This window comes from Drosophila novamexicana, unplaced genomic scaffold (genome assembly GCF_003285875.2).
Source record: "Drosophila novamexicana strain 15010-1031.04,08,12 unplaced genomic scaffold, DnovRS2.1 tig00000387-arrow-pilon, whole genome shotgun sequence".
NCBI classification, from domain to species: domain Eukaryota; kingdom Metazoa; phylum Arthropoda; class Insecta; order Diptera; family Drosophilidae; genus Drosophila; species Drosophila novamexicana.
In genome coordinates this window covers 5,470,263-5,493,939 of record NW_020824800.1, presented here as the reverse complement: position 1 = coordinate 5,493,939, position 23,677 = coordinate 5,470,263, and the positions used below count along the sequence as shown (strand labels likewise).

The following is a 23,677-nucleotide window of genomic DNA, read 5'->3' as shown; positions in this document are numbered from 1 at the left end:
GTTTGGGCGAATTGCAGGCCCATTGAATGCACAAGTGGCCAACATATTTGTACATTATGGCTGAGGTAGTAGGCAATGCCACTCGAACTGGCCCGTTGCCAACTACCCCAGCATCATCATCATCATCATCATCTCGATCATTATGATCAGCATGGCAGAAACATTTTAACATTTTTCTGTGCATGCATAAAGCATGTAGGTAAGTAATTATGGCGTTGCCACACCCCCAAACCCCCCTCTGCCGCACCACTCGTTAGTTATCCTGTGGCAATTGGCGCCTTTTCAAGTGCCAATTGGCGGCATCGCACTGCTGCGCTCTTGCAACGCCGGCAGCGCTGCCAGCGCAATCTGTCTGCTCCGGTTCTCTCTGCTTCGCATTTGTATTTACATAACTGTAAATGCCTCGATGATGGCAACTTTTCAATTTGTATTTTGTATTTGTATTAACAGAAGCAAAATAATACGAGTGTATGCTCGTTAAATATGATCTACTTGATATGTAAGAGTTTGTACATACTCGATTATCTTGAATGTTTTGGCATTCATTTAACTATGGTAAGAAATATAATTTTATTGCGTAGTTTTCATTGGATTGAGGCTGATTTCAGAATGAATTGAGAGCAAGGCAGAAAGAGACATGTTTAGGGCTACGCCTGGGTATACATATTTTTACAGACGGCACTGTTAAAATGTTATGAATTATTACGTGCAGGCTTTATTTCTTTTACTGTCTGCGCTACTATGAAAGGTATTTGGACTTCACCTGATTTGGAGATTCCACTTTTATAAAGTGCCTTTTTTTTATAATATTTTGATTTTATTGAGATCTTATATAATATCTTGCTTTTGTCTAACAAAGTGTACTCTGATAAATATATCTTTTGCGTAAAAATTATGAAATAGATGCTTGAGTCTTTTTTTTTTTTGTTATATTTTGTATTTTAATTATCGTTACATTATTTCCCTGAAATAATTGTGTGCTCCATGGAAAGAGTTTTACACAAGCCTTTCCTTTACAATTTTTTATTGCATATTTGTTAATTCCATGAAATTTGGGTTTTCCCTTCGTGCACGTCATATTTTCTTTTACATTTCTTTACTTTACACGTTGCTTAAATGCAATTTGTAAATACAAATTGCTTAATAACTTTTCCCCTTTTTGTTCTCCATTGTTTCTGCTTTCAACACAGCTGTTACCTCTTGCCACACACGTGCCACAACCGCAACGGGGCTGCTGGAGCGTGTTGCATATACCCTAGTCCCAGCAAGCGGGCGCTACACGCAGATAGTTAATGATGCTCCCACCCCGCCTGAGCCACATGTCCTCTAGCATACTGGGTCCCTTATATATACGTATATTTGGTGGCAACGCTTTGTTGTCCCCTTTTTTAAAACCTCGTTATGGCCTTGTGGGCAGGACAGAGGCAGGACGGGGGGGTGAGCGAGCTTCCGATTTGGCAGAGATTAGCGTAGTGGGTTTTTGCGGTTCCTTTGCTTGGGTGTTCAGCGGACCGAACTTAATTAATTTGTTTATTTTAAAGTTTACTCGATACAGGTGAGAAATTTCAAGGAATAAGACAGACTTATGCATACACGTATTTTATTCAAATTCCTTTAAGGCACAAACACAAATTAATATAGAATTCTTGGTTAACCTCTTGACCTACTCATATTGTAGATTCTATACTGTATTCCTGCTTCAGGATTGTTATTTGTTTTTCTTGATTTCATTTTCCACACGCTTCAGTATGGCATCCATATTGGTGACCAGCTGTTCCAAAATTTCCTCCAACAGGGAAACGCGATTGTTAAGACTGATGGAAAGAAAAGGGAAATTTTAAATATATAAAACTATATTTAAATTAAGCTGTGCCTACCGAAACATGTCCTTGTCCTTGACATCATTTGGCACATCTTCAAAGTACTGTGCTCTGTAGAAAGAGTATTTTTTTTTTTTTTTGGGAATTATTCGAATCATGTTTTCAATATGCAAACTTACTCTGCCTCCGTCATATGTCTGCGCAATTGAACCTTGGGCTGTTGGTAGCGACTGGAGGCCAAATCATCTGGTAAATCATCGTCAGCATCATGTCGCTGCGGCCTTGGAGCTTGTTGTTGACGTTTACGACCGCAGTGCAAGACGATATAAAGGAAACCAGTTACTTTCTTATAGATATAAGAGCCAAGCTGACTGCGACCCTGAGTTATTTCACTCTTAACCGTGTTGTATGTTTCCATTATGATGGCCAAGAACATGTTCTAGAGGAATAAGATCCGTGATCAAATAATAGTTCTCTCCAATAATCATAATTCTCTCCCGCTTACCAGTAAAATAAAGAAGACCAACAGAATATAGGTTAGAAAGTAGATGGGTCCCAGCACACGATTCGCGTCCTCAATGAGATTATATTGAAAGTCGCCAAGAATCATGCGTATCATGGTCAAAATGGAGGTCACAAAATTACGAAAATCTGGATGTTTGGTGCCAAACAGCAATAGACCCAGCTGAGCATAGGCCAGAAATACAATGCCAAACATAAGGCTGAAACCAGCCAAGTCCTTGGAGCACTAAGGAGGGGAAAAACTAAAGGAAAATGATGGAAATTTATTAAATATGGAGACATACGCGCTTTAATGTGGTTGTGAACTGCACGAGCGTCTTGTTGAAGCTGATGAATTTAAAGATCTTGATCCAGACCAGAAATGCCAAAATGGCCATCATATCCACATAGATGGTATTCCAAAAGCACAGAGTATCTAAACTCTGATAGCTTTCCTCGAATCGCACTCTGGAGACCAAAGATTTGATTTTGAACGTATGCCAAATATTATAGACCAGAGCCAGGTAACAAAACTGTGACAAGAGTTTATTTTATTTGAGCTCAGGTCAGCTCAGATTATGTTTGAGGAGAAACTCACCAGTTGTATAAGTAAATCCTGTATATTGAGTATGGATTTAAAATAGTTCTTGAGACCACATTTACGCATTGCATTGATCTCATAGATGTTATAGTACACAACCATAATATACCAGAATATATATACAACAGACATGGTCAGACTTTTGTCCGTTATGAAAGAGAACTGTTTAACTGTCTGCAGCTGACTCTGCGGTATAACCCCACCGGTGGGTGGTATTTCCGCTATAAATCTGAAAATAAGGCAATTGTTAAATGAGAAGAGCATTAAGAAGTCAGTTTCGGTTTGAGCCCAACTGCATTCGATTCTACCCTCGACTTACTTGGCGCTCTGAAAGATGTCTGTATTCTCGTTGTACAGATTGAACTCGATCAGACAGAGACGCGAACCGCGATCCAACCAATGATTTTTCATTAGTTCCTTGATGGTATTTAGGTTCTTCTTTTTACTGTATGTCAAATCGACGGTATAGCCACCGGAACGATAGAAGCCCAAGGTTGTCCACAATGGCATCGAATCCAATTCGCCCATTGTTTTGTATGGTGCACCGCCGTGTTCCTTTACAATCTCCTCTGCACTGGGTGAAAATTCGGCATAGCACGTGTTGAAATATCGTATAAATGCATCGCTCACATAGCAGCTATCCTTGCGTACACGTATCTGGCGTAACCGTGGCGGTCCCAGCAACAGGTTCTCGTGCAAAAAGACACGGCCTTCGAGGCGCGTCAAGTTGCCCTGTCGTTTTTTAAAATGAGTCTGATAACCTGACCTTAGACGCTTGACCCTGGCACCGCCACCGTCATCACCATCAGGTGGCTTGTCTTCTGATTCACCGCCTGGTGCTTCACTGTCTGGTTCATTTTCTGCTGGCTCATTGCTTGGTGGCCCTTGTTCGTCATCATCTTCATTTTCAGCATGTGAACCGTCGGGATTAACGACGGTCATATCGCCGTGCAGTATCACCAGGAAATTATAAATCAAATAGTCCCAAAAGTCTGGTATGGTGATCAGTTTCTCAAAATTTACAGTCACCGAGGGCGAAATGACCATATCACGTGTGGTGAACAGTTTCTTGATTGTATCGTTCAAATAAAACATATACGAGTGCCGAACAGAGAGTGTGACTGTAATGAAAAACACATTCATTTGAGAGGAACTGGAAATGAGGATCAAGAATCCAAGCTTCCTCGATGGAAAATGCAATTCAAGCTCATTTTCAACGCTCTACATAAAAACTTAATAAAAACGTGTTTCATCGATTTGGAACTTCCACCCGCAAAGCTCTTTGAGAACATTTATTTTATACGTGCCACGGGCAAGGACGAGCTATACCCGCTATTATCCTGGACATGGATCAATATTTCCCACCCTCATAATTCTATTAAATCTTATCAGATTTTCATAAGGTGTGGCTTTTTGTTGGTTTGGCCCCATTATCAATTCTGCATCAAAATCTTGCAACATAATTTTTGGTCAAAATTCATGTCAAAATGGTAACCTCAAATATCCGATATAGACATAGGTCAAAACTACCCACCCCCATAACCTGGTCAAATCTCATCCGATTTTCATGAGGTGTGGCTTTTTGTTCATGGTTTGGCCTCTAGATCAATTCTGCATCAAAATCTGGCAACGTAATTTTTGGTCAAAATTCATGTCAAAATGGTACCCTCAAATATCCGATATCCGAAACTTCCCACCCCCATAACTTGGTCAAATCTCATCCGATTTTCATGAGGTGTGGCTTTTTGTTCATGGTTTGGGCTCCAAATCAATTCTGCATCAAAATCTGGCAACATAATTTTTGGTCAAAATTCATGTCAAAATGGTACCCTCAAATATCCGATATAGACATAGGTCAAGACTTCTCACCCCCATAACTTGGTCAAATCTCATCCGATTTTCATGTGGTGTGGTTTTTTGTTCATGGTTTGGGCTCATTATCAATTCTGCATCAAAATCTGGCAACATAATTTTTGTTCAAAATTCATGTCAAAATGGTACCCTCAAATATCCGATATAGACATAGGTCAAAACTTCCCACCCCCATAACTTGGTCAAATCTCATCCGATTTTCATGAGGTGTGGCTTTTTGTTCATGGTTTGGGTTCATTATCAATTCTGCATCAAAATGTGGCAACAGAATTTTTGTTCAAAATTCATGTCAAAATGGTAACCTCAAATATCCGATATAGACATAGGTCGAAACTTCCCACCCCCATTACTTGGTCAAATCTCATCCGATTTTCATGAGGTTTGGCTTTTTGTTCATGGTTTGGCCTCATTATCAATTCTGCATCAAAATGTGGCAACAGAATTTTTGGTCAAAATTCATGTCAAAATGGTACCCTGAAATATCCGATATAGACATAGGTCAAGACTTCTCACCCCCATAACTTGGTCAAATCTCATCCGATTTTCATGTGGTGTGGTTTTTTGTTCATGGTTTGGGCTCATTATCAATTCTGCATCAAAATCTGGCAACATAATTTTTGTTCAAAATTCATGTCAAAATGGTACCCTCAAATATCCGATATAGACATAGGTCGAAACTTCCCACCCCCATAACTTGGTCAAATCTCATCCGATTTTCATGAGGTGTGGCTTTTTGTTCATGGTTTGGGTTCATTATCAATTCTGCATCAAAATGTGGCAACAGAATTTTTGTTCAAAATTCATGTCAAAATGGTAACCTCAAATATCCGATATAGACATAGGTCGAAACTTCCCACCCCCATAACCTGGTCAAATCTCATCCGATTTTCATGAGGTGTGGCTTTTTGTTCATGGTTTGGCCTCTAGATCAATTCTGCATCAAAATCTGGCAACGTAATTTTTGGTCAAAATTCATGTCAAAATGGTACCCTCAAATATCCGATATCCGAAACTTCCCACCCCCATAACTTGGTCAAATCTCATCCGATTTTCATGAGGTGTGGCTTTTTGTTCATGGTTTGGGCTCTAAATCAATTCTGCATCAAAATCTGGCAACATAATTTTTGGTCAAAATTCATGTCAAAATGGTACCCTCAAATATCCGATATAGACATAGGTCAAGACTTCTCACCCCCATAACTTGGTCAAATCTCATCCGATTTTCATGTGGTGTGGTTTTTTGTTCATGGTTTGGGCTCATTATCAATTCTGCATCAAAATCTGGCAACATAATTTTTGTTCAAAATTCATGTCAAAATGGTACCCTCAAATATTCGATATAGACATAGGTCAAAACTTCCCACCCCCATAACTTGGTCAAATCTCATCCGATTTTCATGTGGTGTGGCTTTTTGTTCATGATTTGGGCTCCAAATCAATTCTGCATCAAAATCTGGCAACATAATTTTTGTTCAAAATTCATGTCAAAATGGTAACCTCAAATATCCGATATAGACATAGGTCGAAACTTCCCACCCCCATTACTTGGTCAAATCTCATCCGATTTTCATGAGGTTTGGCTTTTTGTTCATGGTTTGGCCTCATTATCAATTCTGCATCAAAATGTGGCAACAGAATTTTTGGTCAAAATTCATGTCAAAATGGTACCCTGAAATATCCGATATAGACATAGGTCAATACTTCTCACCCCCATAACTTGGTCAAATCTCATCCGATTTTCATGTGGTGTGGCTTTTTGTTCATGGTTTGGGCTCATTATCAATTCTGCATCAAAATCTGGCAACATAATTTTTAGTCAAAATTCATGTCAAAATGGTACCCTCAAATATCCGATATAGACATAGGTCGAAACTTCCCACCCCCATAACTTGGTCAAATCTCATCCGATTTTCATGAGGTGTGGCTTTTTGTTCATGGTTTGGCCTCTAGATCAATTCTGCATCAAAATCTGGCAACGTAATTTTTGGTCAAAATTCATGTCAAAATGGTACCCTCAAATATCCGATATCCGAAACTTCCCACCCCCATAACTTGGTCAAATCTCATCCGATTTTCATGTGGTGTGGTTTTTTGTTCATGGCTTGGGCTCATTATCAATTCTGCATCAAAATCTGGCAACATAATTTTTGTTCAAAATTCATGTCAAAATGGTACCCTCAAATATCCGATATAGACATAGGTCGAAACTTCCCACCCCCATAACTTGGTCAAATCTCATCCGATTTTCATGAGGTTTGGCTTTTTGTTCATGGTTTGGCCTCATTATCAATTCTGCATCAAAATCTGGCAACATAATTTTTGTTCAAAATTCATGTCAAAATGGTACCCTCAAATATCCGATATAGACATAGGTCGAAACTTCCCACCCCCATAACTTGGTCAAATCTCATCCGATTTTCATGAGGTTTGGCTTTTTGTTCATGGTTTGGCCTCATTATCAATTCTGCATCAAAATGTGGCAACAGAATTTTTGGTCAAAATTCATGTCAAAATGGTACCCTCAAATATTCGATATAGACATAGGTCAAAACTTCCCACCCCCATAACTTGGTCAAATCTCATCAGATTTTCATGTGGTGTGGCTTTTTGTTCATGGTTTGGGCTCATTATCAATTCTGCATCAAAATCTGGCAACATAATTTTTAGTCAAAATTCATGTCAAAATGGTACCCTCAAATATCCGATATAGACATAGGTCGAAACTTCCCACCCCCATAACTTGGTCAAATCTCATCCGATTTTCATGAGGTTTGGCTTTTTGTTCATGGTTTGGCCTCATTATCAATTCTGCATCAAAATGTGGCAACAGAATTTTTGGTCAAAATTCATGTCAAAATGGTACCCTGAAATATCCGATATAGACATAGGTCAATACTTCTCACCCCCATAACTTGGTCAAATCTCATCCGATTTTCATGTGGTGTGGCTTTTTGTTCATGGTTTGGGCTCATTATCAATTCTGCATCAAAATCTGGCAACATAATTTTTAGTCAAAATTCATGTCAAAATGGTACCCTCAAATATCCGATATAGACATAGGTCGAAACTTCCCACCCCCATAACTTGGTCAAATCTCATCCGATTTTCATAAGGTTTGGCTTTTTGTTCATGGTTTGGCCTCATTATCAATTCTGCATCAAAATCTGGCAACAGAATTTTTGGTCAAAATTCATGTCAAAATGGTACCCTCAAATATCCGATATAGACATAGGTCAAGACTTATCACCCCCATAACTTGGTCAAATCTCATCCGATTTTCATGTGGTGTGGCTTTTTGTTCATGGTTTGGGCTCTAGATAAATTCTGCATCAAAATCTGGCAATATAATTTTTGGTCAAAATTCATGTCAAAATGGTACCCTCAAATATCCGATATCCGAAACTTCCCACCCCCATAACTTGGTCAAATCTCATCCGATTTTCATGTGGTGTGGTTTTTTGTTCATGGCTTGGGCTCATTATCAATTCTGCATCAAAATCTGGCAACATAATTTTTGTTCAAAATTCATGTCAAAATGGTACCCTCAAATATCCGATATAGACATAGGTCGAAACTTCCCACCCCCATAACTTGGTCAAATCTCATCCGATTTTCATGAGGTTTGGCTTTTTGTTCATGGTTTGGCCTCATTATCAATTCTGCATCAAAATCTGGCAACATAATTTTTGTTCAAAATTCATGTCAAAATGGTACCCTCAAATATCCGATATAGACATAGGTCGAAACTTCCCACCCCCATAACTTGGTCAAATCTCATCCGATTTTCATGAGGTTTGGCTTTTTGTTCATGGTTTGGCCTCATTATCAATTCTGCATCAAAATGTGGCAACAGAATTTTTGGTCAAAATTCATGTCAAAATGGTACCCTCAAATATTCGATATAGACATAGGTCAAAACTTCCCACCCCCATAACTTGGTCAAATCTCATCAGATTTTCATGTGGTGTGGCTTTTTGTTCATGGTTTGGGCTCATTATCAATTCTGCATCAAAATCTGGCAACATAATTTTTAGTCAAAATTCATGTCAAAATGGTACCCTCAAATATCCGATATAGACATAGGTCGAAACTTCCCACCCCCATAACTTGGTCAAATCTCATCCGATTTTCATGTGGTGTGGTTTTTTGTTCATGGTTTGGGCTCATTATCAATTCTGCATCAAAATCTGGCAACATAATTTTTGTTCAAAATTCATGTCAAAATGGTACCCTCAAATATCCGATATAGACATAGGTCAAAACTTCCCACCCCCATAACTTGGTCAAATCTCATCCGATTTTCATGAGGTGTGGCTTTTTGTTCATGGTTTGGGTTCATTATCAATTCTGCATCAAAATGTGGCAACAGAATTTTTGTTCAAAATTCATGTCAAAATGGTAACCTCAAATATCCGATATAGACATAGGTCGAAACTTCCCACCCCCATTACTTGGTCAAATCTCATCCGATTTTCATGAGGTTTGGCTTTTTGTTCATGGTTTGGCCTCATTATCAATTCTGCATCAAAATGTGGCAACAGAATTTTTGGTCAAAATTCATGTCAAAATGGTACCCTGAAATATCCGATATAGACATAGGTCAAGACTTCTCACCCCCATAACTTGGTCAAATCTCATCCGATTTTCATGTGGTGTGGTTTTTTGTTCATGGTTTGGGCTCATTATCAATTCTGCATCAAAATCTGGCAACATAATTTTTGTTCAAAATTCATGTCAAAATGGTACCCTCAAATATCCGATATAGACATAGGTCGAAACTTCCCACCCCCATAACTTGGTCAAATCTCATCCGATTTTCATGAGGTGTGGCTTTTTGTTCATGGTTTGGGTTCATTATCAATTCTGCATCAAAATGTGGCAACAGAATTTTTGTTCAAAATTCATGTCAAAATGGTAACCTCAAATATCCGATATAGACATAGGTCGAAACTTCCCACCCCCATAACCTGGTCAAATCTCATCCGATTTTCATGAGGTGTGGCTTTTTGTTCATGGTTTGGCCTCTAGATCAATTCTGCATCAAAATCTGGCAACGTAATTTTTGGTCAAAATTCATGTCAAAATGGTACCCTCAAATATCCGATATCCGAAACTTCCCACCCCCATAACTTGGTCAAATCTCATCCGATTTTCATGAGGTGTGGCTTTTTGTTCATGGTTTGGGCTCTAAATCAATTCTGCATCAAAATCTGGCAACATAATTTTTGGTCAAAATTCATGTCAAAATGGTACCCTCAAATATCCGATATAGACATAGGTCAAGACTTCTCACCCCCATAACTTGGTCAAATCTCATCCGATTTTCATGTGGTGTGGTTTTTTGTTCATGGTTTGGGCTCATTATCAATTCTGCATCAAAATCTGGCAACATAATTTTTGTTCAAAATTCATGTCAAAATGGTACCCTCAAATATTCGATATAGACATAGGTCAAAACTTCCCACCCCCATAACTTGGTCAAATCTCATCCGATTTTCATGTGGTGTGGCTTTTTGTTCATGATTTGGGCTCCAAATCAATTCTGCATCAAAATCTGGCAACATAATTTTTGTTCAAAATTCATGTCAAAATGGTAACCTCAAATATCCGATATAGACATAGGTCGAAACTTCCCACCCCCATTACTTGGTCAAATCTCATCCGATTTTCATGAGGTTTGGCTTTTTGTTCATGGTTTGGCCTCATTATCAATTCTGCATCAAAATGTGGCAACAGAATTTTTGGTCAAAATTCATGTCAAAATGGTACCCTGAAATATCCGATATAGACATAGGTCAATACTTCTCACCCCCATAACTTGGTCAAATCTCATCCGATTTTCATGTGGTGTGGCTTTTTGTTCATGGTTTGGGCTCATTATCAATTCTGCATCAAAATCTGGCAACATAATTTTTAGTCAAAATTCATGTCAAAATGGTACCCTCAAATATCCGATATAGACATAGGTCGAAACTTCCCACCCCCATAACTTGGTCAAATCTCATCCGATTTTCATGAGGTGTGGCTTTTTGTTCATGGTTTGGCCTCTAGATCAATTCTGCATCAAAATCTGGCAACGTAATTTTTGGTCAAAATTCATGTCAAAATGGTACCCTCAAATATCCGATATCCGAAACTTCCCACCCCCATAACTTGGTCAAATCTCATCCGATTTTCATGTGGTGTGGTTTTTTGTTCATGGCTTGGGCTCATTATCAATTCTGCATCAAAATCTGGCAACATAATTTTTGTTCAAAATTCATGTCAAAATGGTACCCTCAAATATCCGATATAGACATAGGTCGAAACTTCCCACCCCCATAACTTGGTCAAATCTCATCCGATTTTCATGAGGTTTGGCTTTTTGTTCATGGTTTGGCCTCATTATCAATTCTGCATCAAAATCTGGCAACATAATTTTTGTTCAAAATTCATGTCAAAATGGTACCCTCAAATATCCGATATAGACATAGGTCGAAACTTCCCACCCCCATAACTTGGTCAAATCTCATCCGATTTTCATGAGGTTTGGCTTTTTGTTCATGGTTTGGCCTCATTATCAATTCTGCATCAAAATGTGGCAACAGAATTTTTGGTCAAAATTCATGTCAAAATGGTACCCTCAAATATTCGATATAGACATAGGTCAAAACTTCCCACCCCCATAACTTGGTCAAATCTCATCAGATTTTCATGTGGTGTGGCTTTTTGTTCATGGTTTGGGCTCATTATCAATTCTGCATCAAAATCTGGCAATATAATTTTTAGTCAAAATTCATGTCAAAATGGTACCCTCAAATATCCGATATAGACATAGGTCGAAACTTCCCACCCCCATAACTTGGTCAAATCTCATCCGATTTTCATGAGGTTTGGCTTTTTGTTCATGGTTTGGCCTCATTATCAATTCTGCATCAAAATGTGGCAACAGAATTTTTGGTCAAAATTCATGTCAAAATGGTACCCTGAAATATCCGATATAGACATAGGTCAATACTTCTCACCCCCATAACTTGGTCAAATCTCATCCGATTTTCATGTGGTGTGGCTTTTTGTTCATGGTTTGGGCTCATTATCAATTCTGCATCAAAATCTGGCAACATAATTTTTAGTCAAAATTCATGTCAAAATGGTACCCTCAAATATCCGATATAGACATAGGTCGAAACTTCCCACCCCCATAACTTGGTCAAATCTCATCCGATTTTCATGAGGTTTGGCTTTTTGTTCATGGTTTGGCCTCATTATCAATTCTGCATCAAAATCTGGCAACAGAATTTTTGGTCAAAATTCATGTCAAAATGGTACCCTCAAATATCCGATATAGACATAGGTCAAGACTTATCACCCCCATAACTTGGTCAAATCTCATCCGATTTTCATGTGGTGTGGCTTTTTGTTCATGGTTTGGGCTCTAGATAAATTCTGCATCAAAATCTGGCAATATAATTTTTGGTCAAAATTCATGTCAAAATGGTACCCTCAAATATCCGATATAGACATAGGTCGAAACTTCCCACCCCCATAACTTGGTCAAATCTCATCCGATTTACATGAGGTGTGGCTTTTTGTTCATGGTTTGGCCTCATTATCAATTCTGCATCAAAATGTGGCAACAGAATTTTTGGTCAAAATTCATGTCAAAATGGTACCCTCAAATATTCGATATAGACATAGGTCAAAACTTCCCACCCCCATAACTTGGTCAAATATCATCCGATTTTCATGTGGTGTGGCTTTTTGTTCATGGTTTGGGCTCTAAATCAATTCTGCATCAAAATCTGGCAACATAATTTTTGGTCAAAATTCATGTCAAAATGGTAACCTCAAATATCCGATATAGACATAGGTCAAAACTTCCCACCCCCATAACTTGGTCAAATCTCATCCGATTTTCATGAGGTGTGGCTTTTTGTTAATGGTTTGGGTTCATTTTCAATTCTGCATCAAAATGTGGCAACAGAATTTTTGGTCAAAATTCATGTCAAAATGGTACCCTGAAATATCCGATATAGACATAGGTCAAAATTTCCCACCCCCATAACTTGGTCAAATCTCATCCGATTTACATGAGGTGTGGCTTTTTGTTCATGGTTTGGGCTCTAAATCAATTCTGCATCAAAATCTGGCAACATAATTTTTGGTCAAAATTCATGTGTAAATGGTACCCTCAAATATTCGATATAGACATAGGTCAAAACTTCCCACCCCCATAACTTGGTCAAATCTCATCCGATTTTCATGAGGTGTGGCTTTTTGTTCATGGTTTGGGTTCATTATCAATTCTGCATCAAAATGTGGCAACAGAATTTTTGGTCAAAATTCATGTCAAAATGGTACCCTGAAATATCCGATATAGACATAGGTCAAAATTTCCCACCCCCATAACTTGGTCAAATCTCATCCGATTTACATGAGGTGTGGCTTTTTGTTCATGGTTTGGGCTCTAAATCAATTCTGCATCAAAATGTGGCAACAGAATTTTTGGTCAAAATTCATGTCAAAATGGTACCCTCAAATATTCGATATCCGAAACAACAGAATTTTTGGCCAAAATTCATGTCAAAATAGTACCCTCAAATATTCGATATAGACATAGGTCAAAACTTCCCACCCCCATAACTTGGTCAAATCTCATCCGATTTTCATGTGGTGTGGCTTTTTGTTCATGGTTTGGCCTCATTATCAATTCTGCATCAAAATCTGGCAACATAATTTTTGTTCAAAATTCATGTCAAAATGGTAACCTCAAATATCCGATATAGACATAGGTCGAAACTTCCCACCCCCATTACTTGGTCAAATCTCATCCGATTTTCATGAGGTTTGGCTTTTTGTTCATGGTTTGGCCTCATTATCAATTCTGCATCAAAATGTGGCAACAGAATTTTTGGTCAAAATTCATGTCAAAATGGTACCCTGAAATATCCGATATAGACATAGGTCAATACTTCTCACCCCCATAACTTGGTCAAATCTCATCCGATTTTCATGTGGTGTGGCTTTTTGTTCATGGTTTGGGCTCATTATCAATTCTGCATCAAAATCTGGCAACATAATTTTTAGTCAAAATTCATGTCAAAATGGTACCCTCAAATATCCGATATAGACATAGGTCGAAACTTCCCACCCCCATAACTTGGTCAAATCTCATCCGATTTTCATGAGGTTTGGCTTTTTGTTCATGGTTTGGGCTCTAGATAAATTCTGCATCAAAATCTGGCAACATAATTTTTGGTCAAAATTCATGTCAAAATGGTAACCTCAAATATCCGATATAGACATAGGTCAAAACTTCCCACCCCCATAACTTGGTCAAATCTCATCCGATTTTCATGAGGTGTGGCTTTTTGTTCATGGTTTGGGTTCATTATCAATTCTGCATCAAAATGTGGCAACAGAATTTTTGGTCAAAATTCATGTCAAAATGGTACCCTGAAATATCCGATATAGACATAGGTCAAAATTTCCCACCCCCATAACTTGGTCAAATCTCATCCGATTTACATGAGGTGTGGTTTTTTGTTCATGGTTTAGGCTCTAAATCAATTCTGCATCAAAATCTGGCAACATAATTTTTGGTCAAAATTCATGTGTAAATGGTACCCTCAAATATTCGATATAGACATAGGTCAAAACTTCCCACCCCCATAACTTGGTCAAATCTCATCCGATTTTCATGAGGTGTGGCTTTTTGTTCATGGTTTGTGTTCATTATCAATTCTGCATCAAAATGTGGCAACAGAATTTTTGGTCAAAATTCATGTCAAAATGGTACCCTGAAATATCCGATATAGACATAGGTCAAAATTTCCCACCCCCATAACTTGGTCAAATCTCATCCGATTTACATGAGGTGTGGCTTTTTGTTCATGGTTTGGGCTCTAAATCAATTCTGCATCAAAATGTGGCAACAGAATTTTTGGTCAAAATTCATGTCAAAATGGTACCCTCAAATATTCGATATCCGAAACAACAGAATTTTTGGCCAAAATTCATGTCAAAATAGTACCCTCAAATATTCGATATAGACATAGGTCAAAACTTCCCACCCCCATAACTTGGTCAAATCTCATCCGATTTTCATGTGGTGTGGCTTTTTGTTCATGATTTGGGCTCCAAATCAATTCTGCATCAAAATCTGGCAACATAATTTTTGGTCAAAATTCATGTCAAAATGGTAACCTTAAATATCCGATATAGACATAGGTCAAAACTTCCCACCCCCATAACTTGGTCAAATCTCATCCGATTTTCATGTGGTGTGGCTTTTTGTTTATGATTTGGGCTCCAAATCAATTCTGCATCAAAATCTGGCAACATAATTTTTGGTCAAAATTCATGTCAAAATGGTAACCTCAAATATCCGATATAGACATAGGTCAAAACTTCCCACCCCCATAACTTGGTCAAATCTCATTCGATTTTCATGAGGTTTGGCTTTTTGTTCATGGTTTGGCCTCATTATCAATTCTGCATCAAAATCTGGCAACAGAATTTTTGGTCAAAATTCATGTCAAAATGGTACCCACAAATATCCGATATAGACATAGGTCAAAACTTCCCACCCCCATAACTTGGTCAAATCTCATCCGATTTTCATGAGGTGTGGCTTTTTGTTCATGGTTTGGCCTCATTATCAATTCTGCATCAAAATCTGGCAACATTATTTTTGGTCAAAATTCATGTCAAAATGGTACCCTCAAATATTCGATATAGACATAGGTCAAAACTTTCCACCCCAATAACTTGGTCAAATCTCATCCGATTTTCATGTGGTGTGGCTTTTTGTTCATGGTTTGGGCTCTAAATCAATTCTGCATCAAACTGTGGCAACATAATTTTTGGTCAAAATTCATGTCAAAATGGTAACCTCAAATATCCGATATAGACATAGTTCGAAACTTCCCACCCCCATAAATTGGTCAAATCTCATCCGATTTTCATGAGGTGTGGCTTTCTGGTCATGGTTCGGCCTCATTATCAATTCTGCATCAAAATCTGGCAACAGAATTTTTGGTCAAAATTCATGTCAAAATGGTACCCTGAAATATCTGATATAGACATAGGTCAGAATTTCCCACCCCCATAACTTGGTCAAATCTCATCCGATTTACACGAGGTGTGGCTTTTTGTTCATGGTTTGGCCTCATTATCAATTCTGCATCAAAATCTGGGAACATAATTTTTGGTCAAAATTCATGTCAAAATGCTACCCTCAAATATCCGATATAGACATAGGTCGAAACTTCCCACCCCCATAACTTGGTCAAATCTCATCCGATTTTCATGACCCATAACTTGGTCAAATCTCATCCGATTTTCATGAGGTTTGGCTTTTTGTTCATGGTTTGGCCTCATTATCAATTCTGCATCAAAATCTGGCAACACAATTTTTGGTCAAAATTCATGTCAAAATGGTAACCTCAAATATCCGATATAGACATAGGTCAAAACTTCCCGCCCCCATAACTTGGTCAAATCTCATCCGATTTTCATGAGGTGTGGCTTTCTGGTCATGGTTTGGGCTCTAAATCAATTCTGCATCAAATTCTGGCAACAGAATTTTTGGTCAAAATTCATGTCAAAATGGTACCCTGAAATATCCGATATAGATATAGGTCAAAACTTCCCACCCCCATAACTTGGTCAAATCTCATCCGATTTTCATGAGGTGTGGCTTTCTGGTCATGGTTTGGGCTCTAAATCAATTCTGCATCAAATTGTGGCAACATAATTTTTGGTCAAAATTCATGTCAAAATGGTACCCTCAAATATGCATTTCACAAATGCATTTCACTAATTTAATGTTACTGTTAATAAGCTGTGACGATGCAAGCCTAACATAAATTGCTGTTAAATCTGCATTATTCGCCCTGATAAAAAAGTCTGGCAAATGAATGTTATTTCACAGTAACAATGTGAAGCTTTGAATGTGACTCTGTAAATGTTTTTGCAGTTGAACGCCAAGTTGAAGTGACCCTGTTTGCCGCTGCAGAGTTGCCACCCTACAGAGCAGTCTACATATGGCAACACCAAAAAAATGGAAAACTATCAATGGGGCTCGTCCTAATCCATTGTTTTGTACTCACCCAGGGAGGTCAAAATGAGAAATATTATAAATACTCCGAATTCCATGAGTGCATCGCGCACCTCCTCGTCGGTGGTGTAGAGAATACGGGAAGCTTTTGCTTTTATAATTTCCCGAGCTCCAATGGTGGATCTGCGGTGTTGTGTAGCCTCGGGATCCGGGTCGGCTTCACTTGGCCGACTAGCTTCTCTGCGCTTGAATATATGGCCAAAGGCGCTGCTGGAGCGACGCCCCGAACGTGCGGGATGTGGCTCATAGGTCTCTGGCTGTTCGGTTCGTGTGTGTATGACCTCAGGCCGATCGGATGGTGGCGGCAGAGTAGGAGCATACGATTCCACGGGTGGTGGTCCGTATGAATCCATCTCTTTGTCTGGCAGAACAACACGCTTCTTACGACGTGATGAACGCTTAGGCTGCAGATCGCTTTGCGTTTCCGCAGTTTGCGTTACAAACTGAGGCGTTGGTGAACTGTCACCGGGATTTTCAGCTCGTGGACGTGGTTGGACGGGCGGAGGTGGGCCGCGAGGCGAACGCTTCGGCGGCTTGGGACGTGTTGCCTTCTTCGAGGTACTGGGACTATCTTCATTATCAGACATTTTCGGTTATATTCTTTGTTCTATTTGAATATTCAAATTTTGTTTGTTCGTTTTTGTTTTTTTTGGTTTTTATTTTTTTTTTATGGGATTTGTTTATTTCGCTTTGCTTTGTGCTTCACAAGCTGCTTGACTGAGACTGAGCTGCTGGCAAACGGGCTGCGCTCTGACAGCACACAGCTTAAAGTTTGAACAATGTTTGCTTTGACCTGGCGAGCTATCAAAATGTGGGTATGGCTCAGTGTGTGTGTGTGTGTGTGTGTGCATAAAAAATGGCAAGAAACGCAGCGAACATCTGCACACAGCAACTGCATCCTCATAGCCAAACACATCCTGGCAGCCCCTTTATACATATGCATATTTCATGCGTTAACGCCAACATTTGAATTGCAGCAGCAGCAGCAGGACAGTGGCTGGGACAAGGGCAGGGGCATGGGCAGGACAGTGGCAGGGGCAGGGGCAGGGGCAGGCTTTGTGGCAGTTGCAACTGCAGGCAGTTTTTGATTTATGTTCCTCCTCAGCGCAACGCCTTTGGGCTATCAGCGCCCAGTTGAGTTGTCAGGACATATAAAAAATGCATGCGAAATCGCATAAATGTGTAAAGATCCCTCAACAAACCGCTCGCATTGGCTTAAGGACCCAGCTCCTTGAATAACACAATAATCTGATATTCAATGCACATTCAAATAGTTTTACTAAAGTACTTCAACGCCATTTGGCCTTTTTATATGTAATAAACAGACAAAATTAAGCAAACGCAGAGAAATAAATCAGTTATGTTAAGCAAGTCAAGAAAATTTGCAGTATCGATAAATTTTGTAAAATCATTTACTATAATAATATGCTAAGAAGCTTTTAGTATATATGTGAAAAGATAGGACTTATATTAAGGACAAATCAAGGATAACTAACTGCTCTTGCAAGGTTTCGAATCCTCTTTGACTAAGTTACAATCCTAAGTTACATCCCGAGAACAAGAACACTTTTAACGCTCATATTATAGTATATAACGAGAGCCAAAAAGTTTTTTATTATTTAAATTGAATATATTATTTATTAAAAAGTTGCTTTGTACAAATCAAGGGTTTGCCAAAGTATCCTATGATAATACTTGCGAGCCGCTTTAGATCAAGTTAACTGAAACAGTTCACTCGCGACTCAGTTCTGCTTAATCGATATTTTAGATTTGCTATCGAGTTATCGTGAATACCACAGTTTGTGGTCCTATTGTGAATAGGGTATGACTCATTTTGATTGTTCAATATTCTAAATCTCCTTTTTTGAGACCTTAAGTTTAAAGACTTTGGTACATTTTAGATAAATAAATATTTTACCTTTTATGCACTTACAACATCATCTCGTCTTTATCGATAATTATTAAATAAAACTCGTTTATTGTTTTATATTTATTTTATTGTTTGAAAATATTGAAAGGTTTGTTTCTTTGCATTTATTTTAAAATATTTATAAATTTTACTTTTCAATATTCACTAAACAGCTATTAAAACTCTAGATCATTTCTTTGTCCTTTTTTATTAAATATTATAACTATTTCATAGGTAAATTTATACGTAATTTTTATGCAATTTAAGTACACTTTTTTTGTTGTATTTTTTGAAAACAAATAATAGCTTGAAATTTCTAACAAAATAGTTTATAACCATTTAAATATAATATTGTTGTTTCGAAGCAAGAAATCAATTGTAGTTGTGCTTAGGTCAAGATTAAGAAACGAAAGGCTAAGTTTTAAAGTACTACTGACATAGGAAATACGTGTGTGACATTATATTAAAGCTAAGTAGCTGCAGGGTTTTTCATTTTGTTTTAAACTTTTTTCAGTTTTGTTTTTGGTGAATTTTTTAAGAGTTTTTCTTAGCCGAAAAAAAGCCGAAATTTGCAATGTGTGCTCGCTACGAACGGAATTTCGAATGTTTTGTGCCATTTAATTATGACTACTAAAGGTTATAATTACACATATGTCTATAAATATAAATATATAGTTGTATTATAATTATGAAACAGAGCTGTTATCGATAACAATTTCGATGCCAATTCAAGCGATTCGAAAATTCCACTCAAACTTTTTGTTGGGTTTTTTCTTTTTGCAAATTGAGTCGAAATCTAAATCGAAAACAGAACCGAATTCTTTTTTTTTTATATATTTTTATTATATTTTTGATTAGCACTAGAAGCTACAAATTAATTTGCTAGTTTAATTTGTTTATATATTTTCTCATTTTACTTTATGTGTTATTAGGTTTTCTTTTTTCATTGAAAATGTTCGTTTGATTTTCCATTGTTGCTTAACTATTTGGCTTTGAAAATACTTTGGCGCCACAACGCAGCTTCAGTTTTGTGTTAACATTGTATTGTTGTTTATTTTGTTTTCACCCCTTTTTGACTTTTCCCGTGTTTAGTTTTGTTTTCCTTTCTGTTTTTGCCAACCACATGGATAAAGAATATAATGCACTAGAAATTGTTTTCAGCAAAAGTGATTACAACACGGATGCAACTTTTAAGCTACTTCTTTGGTTGGTTTTGTGTGTGGATGTGTTTTTTTTTTTCATTGTTTTTGTTTATTAGCTTGTTTTTAACTTTTCTTCTTGTCTGTGCATCTAGCGAAAACATTATTTGTGCCCCCAACTCTTGCCCCACGTTTGCATATTTGGTGATTTTTTTTTTTTTCTTAACATTAGAAGATACATTTGATAATTGGTCCTTTGGTTTCAAAACTTTCACGCTAAAAGGCACAATATGGAACTAAACTATTTCTATTTGTGTATCGGTGTGTGTGTGTGTGTCTGTGTGTGTGTGTATGTTAGCCACGCCCCCTTGCTGTTGTTTAGTAGGGTTTGCCCGTATCCTTGGGCCGCTTTAGCTGCACCTTCAAGCGCTTTGTGCCAATCTGAAAGCCATGCATGGCCTGTATGGCCGCATTTGCCGAATGCGGATTGTCGTAGGAGACGAAGCCGAAGCATTTCGATAGATTTGTTTGCTTATCGATAAACACTTTGGCCGATAGCACATTGCCAAAGGGCAAAAATGTCGAGGCGAGATCGGTATCTATGAATTCCTGAGGTAGATGATAGATAAACAGATTGCTGCCATCGGGACCTGTGATTGGAAAGAGCATTTGTTAATATTATTATTATATGATTATTTTATTATATATTATGCCTGTACAGTGGCCGCTCGATAAATGGATTAGTGCATTAATTCATATTATATTTAGGCAGTTATTTGAAATGTACTAAAGAAATGATTGAATTTGTATATTGACTGAATACTGGATTGACTGACTGCTAGATTGACTGTCTGATGGATAATAATTATAATATGAATGCTCCCCAATTATAGCGTCTGATTCTATTGAAAATGAAAATCCCAATTCTCATAACTGAAAGTTGTTATATGCGAGCGTTCACTGTAGGCATTTTTGGACTTACCCTCGATCTGTTTGCCTGCCACGCCCGCGGCGGCTGCCTGCAAGGCGCTGGCATTCAACGACTGAGCGGCTCCATAAGCCGCGGCGCTGGCGCCGTTGGTCAGGCCGCTTAGTGTGCTGGTGCCGTAGGGATCTGCGGCGTTGGCGGGCCCTAAAAAAATGTGAAAATTTTTGATTTAAAAAAAAATTTTGCTTGTACAATACGAACAATTTTGGCGCTGGGCTGGAGAGAGGAATAAAACCATACAAGTTGTTGTTTAAGCTTATGCAAGTTTTGGTTTGATAAACCAAATTACACGACACACAGAGAGACAGAGACAGAAACAGACTGTTGACACGCCCACACACGCACACACACTCGCACACACTCTCACACTCGCACACACTCACTAGGTTAACGCATATGGAAATCGAGCTTTATATATTTGGAGGCAGGTTTTTCTTTGTTTTGCTTTGCATTTTGTTATTGTTGTTATTTTTATATATTTTTTCTTCTGCTGCCTTACATTATTAAATTTTTATACATCCTTTTGTTGTAGCATAAAAAAATTTGTTAGCCTTTGTTGTGCGCACGGCGCCTGTTTTTTAATTGAGCCGAGGCCCAGCCCCAACACCGAACCCCAACCCCAACCTCCACCACACGTTTGCTTTGTGCAACACACACACACATACACTCACAAATTTTTGTAATCTACTAAAAATTTATTACGTTTTCTCGACGTTTCTTTTGTTATTTACATACGTGTAATACATAACAAACAAATGAAAATAAAAAACCTACTAAAAATAAAGAAAGAACTTGTTACGCAATGAAAGTTTTGCATTTCATGCAATTTTATATGCACTCGACATGTGGGGAAACGAAAAAGAAAAAAGATGAAAATCATCATAAACATTGGTCTCGTTTTTTTTATTTACCATCAAATTATGGCTCTGCATTTTTTATGCGCAACATTTATTTTATTTGGGGCTTGGCAGCACAATTTAGAAAGTTATTAATTTTTCAAAAAGCCTTCTGGCAAATTGGGGAAATGGCAATTGAAGAGCTGTCTAATCAGTGTTTAAAAAATGATAAATCGATAACATTTTACTGAATGCCAGGGTTGCTAAGACTAACGATATTTGTGATGCTCTTCGATATTTCGATAAGCACATGTATATATATATAATAATCGATTATTTTAATCGCATCTGTTTAAGATAATGTGATAATGTGTGCGCGAATATATAATATAAAATAAGCGATTTTAGACTTATTTTGGCCCATTTTATCGTGTGTGTCGATTTGGATCGATTTTCTTGTATATTAAATAAATTTACTCGTGTTAGATAGATTTTATCAAATATGTATTTCTAGGTGCATGTCGGAAGATTTTATCTTATATTAGATAGATTTTATGGTATATTAGATAAATGTTTATCGTATAATTCTTTCTATGCGCCTATCGAAGTGCTTTTAATCGATTTCAACCTTTTCTTTAATCGAAAATCGCCAGGCTATATTGTTTAACAGGACTTTGTAAAGAAACCCCTTGAAGTATTTTCTTATAATTACTAAACAGGTTTTAAAAATTTAATATATTTGCCTTTATAAATAAACTAATAATTTTGCTGCCTCTCTATACGTATATTTTTGTGTCTATTCTTCATAAGCCCCACAGAGTGCATACAATATTTAAATAAAATGTCCATTGTGTTGTAACTTTTAAGCCACTCTGACGCTGATTATCTCAGCGCTGGCATTATATTTGTGCATAAAATTCACCATGAATTCAACACAAACTATATGCAAAAAGTATTTTAATACCTATTGTCAAACTTTTGAGGCCACGAGTTTTTTTTTTCAGGCTTTTAATTCATTTCGACGACTATGTTCGGCTCCTGATAGGATTTTGATTTTGAAACTGACGTTGCAATTTTTTTTTATCTATATATTTTATTTTATTTTGTGATTGCAATCAACCACGTTCTGTAGCTGTGTCTATTTTTGTTCTTCTGTTTTTTGCTGTCAGTGGCATGATTTGATTTTTTCCAGTTGCTTTTATTAAAATTTTGTTGTGTCCAAATTGTAAAATTGTGAAACGCTTTTTCTTCTTGTTATTGTTATGGCATAACAATTTTTATTGACAGAGTGTGTAAATAAAAACAGGCAGCGCTTGAACAGTTAGAAACAATGCAAAGGGGCGGCACACGAGGGTACAACTACATGTGTTTTTAATTAACAATAGGCTGCTTGTGGGGTCCGACTGAAGGGGGCTTTTTTTCAGGTGGTCGCGCTTAGAATAGAGTTGCATTTGGTTTATTTGATAAGGAAATTCAACTAACTGAATTTCATATATTTTTTAGTTTCTAAAATATCAAAAATCGACAATTTAGACAATTTGATAAGAATAGGTTCCAGCTTTGTATATTATAATGAAGAGTTTTTTGGTTGGAGTTTTTATTTCGGATAAGTACTAAGAGACTTTCATATTCTTACATTTTATTATGTGGTGGGAACATTTATTTTAATGGAAAGAAAGCACTATTCAAATATCATTTTCGATCGACTGATATCGACTATGGTAAATAGTGCTTTATTATTTTTGGGTCTAACATATATACAGAGGCGTACGTAAAGCAAAAAGTGAGCCTTTTTGGATGACCCAAACATAAAATACATTACTTATCGATAGTTTTTATTTGTGTTATTTATCGATAAAAAAGGATTTATTGAAGCTACCGTCGATTGTTATTGTTTATTTATGTACATAT

General features: G+C 37.4%; 2 protein-coding genes across 6 annotated transcripts in view; both read right to left on the bottom strand.

Annotated features, from left to right (window-relative positions):
• Positions 1 to 1,599: 1,599 nt before the first annotated feature.
• Positions 1,600 to 17,616, bottom strand: LOC115760176 (polycystic kidney disease 2-like 2 protein). The gene is made up of 8 exons (XM_030701400.1): positions 16,887 to 17,616; positions 3,242 to 4,043; positions 2,920 to 3,151; positions 2,627 to 2,854; positions 2,326 to 2,568; positions 2,000 to 2,259; positions 1,878 to 1,931; positions 1,600 to 1,814 (listed from the first exon to the last, which is right to left on the bottom strand). Exons 1-8 carry the CDS (start codon positions 17,479 to 17,481, stop codon positions 1,709 to 1,711), a joined length of 2,520 nt encoding a protein of 839 aa, XP_030557260.1. The 5' UTR covers positions 17,482 to 17,616; the 3' UTR covers positions 1,600 to 1,708.
• A 2,077-nt stretch (positions 17,617 to 19,693) lies between these two features.
• Positions 19,694 to 23,677, bottom strand: part of LOC115759739 (CUGBP Elav-like family member 1) — a 55,574-nt gene continuing 51,590 nt past the window's right edge. For all 5 annotated transcript variants that reach the window (XM_030700775.1, XM_030700772.1, XM_030700771.1 and 2 more), the window contains 2 exons: positions 20,925 to 21,074; positions 19,694 to 20,592 (listed from right to left, as the gene is read on the bottom strand). In XM_030700775.1, coding sequence (XP_030556635.1) covers positions 20,321 to 20,592; positions 20,925 to 21,074 — 422 coding nt within the window. In that variant the 3' untranslated portion in view covers positions 19,694 to 20,320. The remainder of the gene's footprint in view (positions 20,593 to 20,924; positions 21,075 to 23,677) is intronic.